Source organism: Gavialis gangeticus, unplaced genomic scaffold, assembly GCF_001723915.1.
Source record: "Gavialis gangeticus isolate Ggan-Ray unplaced genomic scaffold, GavGan_comp1, whole genome shotgun sequence".
Lineage (NCBI taxonomy): Eukaryota > Metazoa > Chordata > Crocodylia > Gavialidae > Gavialis > Gavialis gangeticus.
In genome coordinates this window covers 208,806,838-208,808,544 of record NW_017729032.1, presented here as the reverse complement: position 1 = coordinate 208,808,544, position 1,707 = coordinate 208,806,838, and the positions used below count along the sequence as shown (strand labels likewise).

Genomic DNA, 1,707 nt, shown 5'->3' with positions numbered 1-1,707 from the left:
TGCTTATTGCACTAGAGTATATTGCTCCTGGGCGCGCATTTGCATGTGCACATGGGATCATAGCACGTTGAGCTGGGTCGGAGTAGCCCTGGCTGGCAGCCTGGGGCTGCTCCCCCCAGCTCAACGTGCTGTGGAGGGGCTGGCTGGGGCACGAGGGTACTTCAGCATGGATCAAGCTGGTAGACAGCCTCCACACTGAAGCACTCTCATGTCCCAGCCTATCTGCATGTGAGCAGCGGCAGAATAAATTAGTTTACTCCAGCCTAATAGAGGTGCGTTGTAAACGCATGATGTTAACTGTGTAGCAAATTAGTTTACTGCACAGTAAATGTCTACTGTAGACATGTGCACTTAAGAAGTAACTATAACAGTTTGTCCCTTATTTAGAGAAAATAATCACAGCCTGTGTTTCACTGTTTTAGTAGTCCTAATGCTTTAGAAAAGGACTAGAAGAAAATAAAAAAGCTAAAAAGGAAGAGAGGGAGAAACTGTTCAATTAGGTAATTTAATGTGTACAAGCAGCACTAAGTGACTCAGGGATATGAGTATGCCTTTTGGGGGAGGGGTGTAGAATGGAGAAGTTACATACTTAGGAAAGATGGATAGAGAGAGGAAGGAATAAGTAGTAACTGTGGATTTGTGCCACTGTCACCATCATACATATGGGCTTCCATTACTATAGGTCTAAATGGATAAAACTCAATTTGCATCAAGACACTGGCAGTTTGGTCAGCAGCCTGATCAGACAAACCAGCTGGCTAGACTGGACTGAGAGGGAAATACCCTGTTACTCCTGGTGTGCGTCTTTCCAATCCTTAAAAGAGGCAAAGTGCAGGGCACCTGCATTGTTCATTTTGTGGTTAAGTAGAGGATTCCAGTAGTCAGGGCTATCATTTTGGTGCCTTTAATCAGAACCAAATCCACTCTGAGAAAAAAGGGAAGGAGCCGCTGACTAGTACTGCTTGACAAAGACCAGCTACAGGAGTCAGTTGTCTGATACCACACTAGGCAATGGTCAGAAGATGTCACCTACCTTTAGGTTTTTTCACACTCCCTGATTCGGAGACGCTTAATGAACTCCCAGATGTCTCTTCACAGTTCTGGTCTAACAGTGCATCACTGTTCCATAGCTGGCTGCCATCGTCCAAGCCCCAGGTGCTATGGTTACTTTCCTGTGGGTCAGTGGCAGGTAGTATTTGTGAAGCAGTTAGCGATAGCTTTTCATCTGAGGGGACTTTGGTGGTCGAGTCCTCCACAGTGGAAGGGTCTTCTTTACATGAGCCATCCATGGCTGCTGCATAGTCCATCATCAGTGCAGCTTCGCTGTCCTGAGATAAGGAGGTCTGTCATGGAGGGAGGGAAATAAGAGAAAGAAATGCATAGAATGTTTTCTGGAGAAACAGTTTTCATCCCAAACTCTCATTATTTCTTTATGTTTCTATTTGCGTTGCCCAGAGGCTGCCAGAAATCTAGCATTGTACTCTTTGCTCCTTCTTCCCAGCATGAAACTATATTAACTTTATCTTTAACAAATGAACTAGGCTTCGATTAGATCGGCAGTATTTACTTGAATCTAAATCAACCCTGAATTTAAAATAACCTCCCAATAAATTAGATGTTATCTATGGAAAATTTATATATTTGTTATAATTTTCCAGGTATAGAATCCAAAGCACAGAAAGCAGTGGCTGGAGGGGTCAGGTGACT

At 43.9% G+C, this 1,707-nt stretch overlaps 1 protein-coding gene across 1 annotated transcript in view; it reads right to left on the bottom strand.

The window, feature by feature from the left end:
* Nucleotides 1-1,707, bottom strand: part of C2CD2 (C2 calcium dependent domain containing 2) — a gene marked incomplete at its 5' end in the record, with an annotated part of 88,821 nt that overhangs the window by 14,964 nt on the left and 72,150 nt on the right. The window contains one exon of the mRNA XM_019523880.1: nt 1,034-1,343. Within this exon, the coding sequence (XP_019379425.1) occupies nt 1,034-1,343 (310 nt within the window). The remainder of the gene's footprint in view (nt 1-1,033; nt 1,344-1,707) is intronic.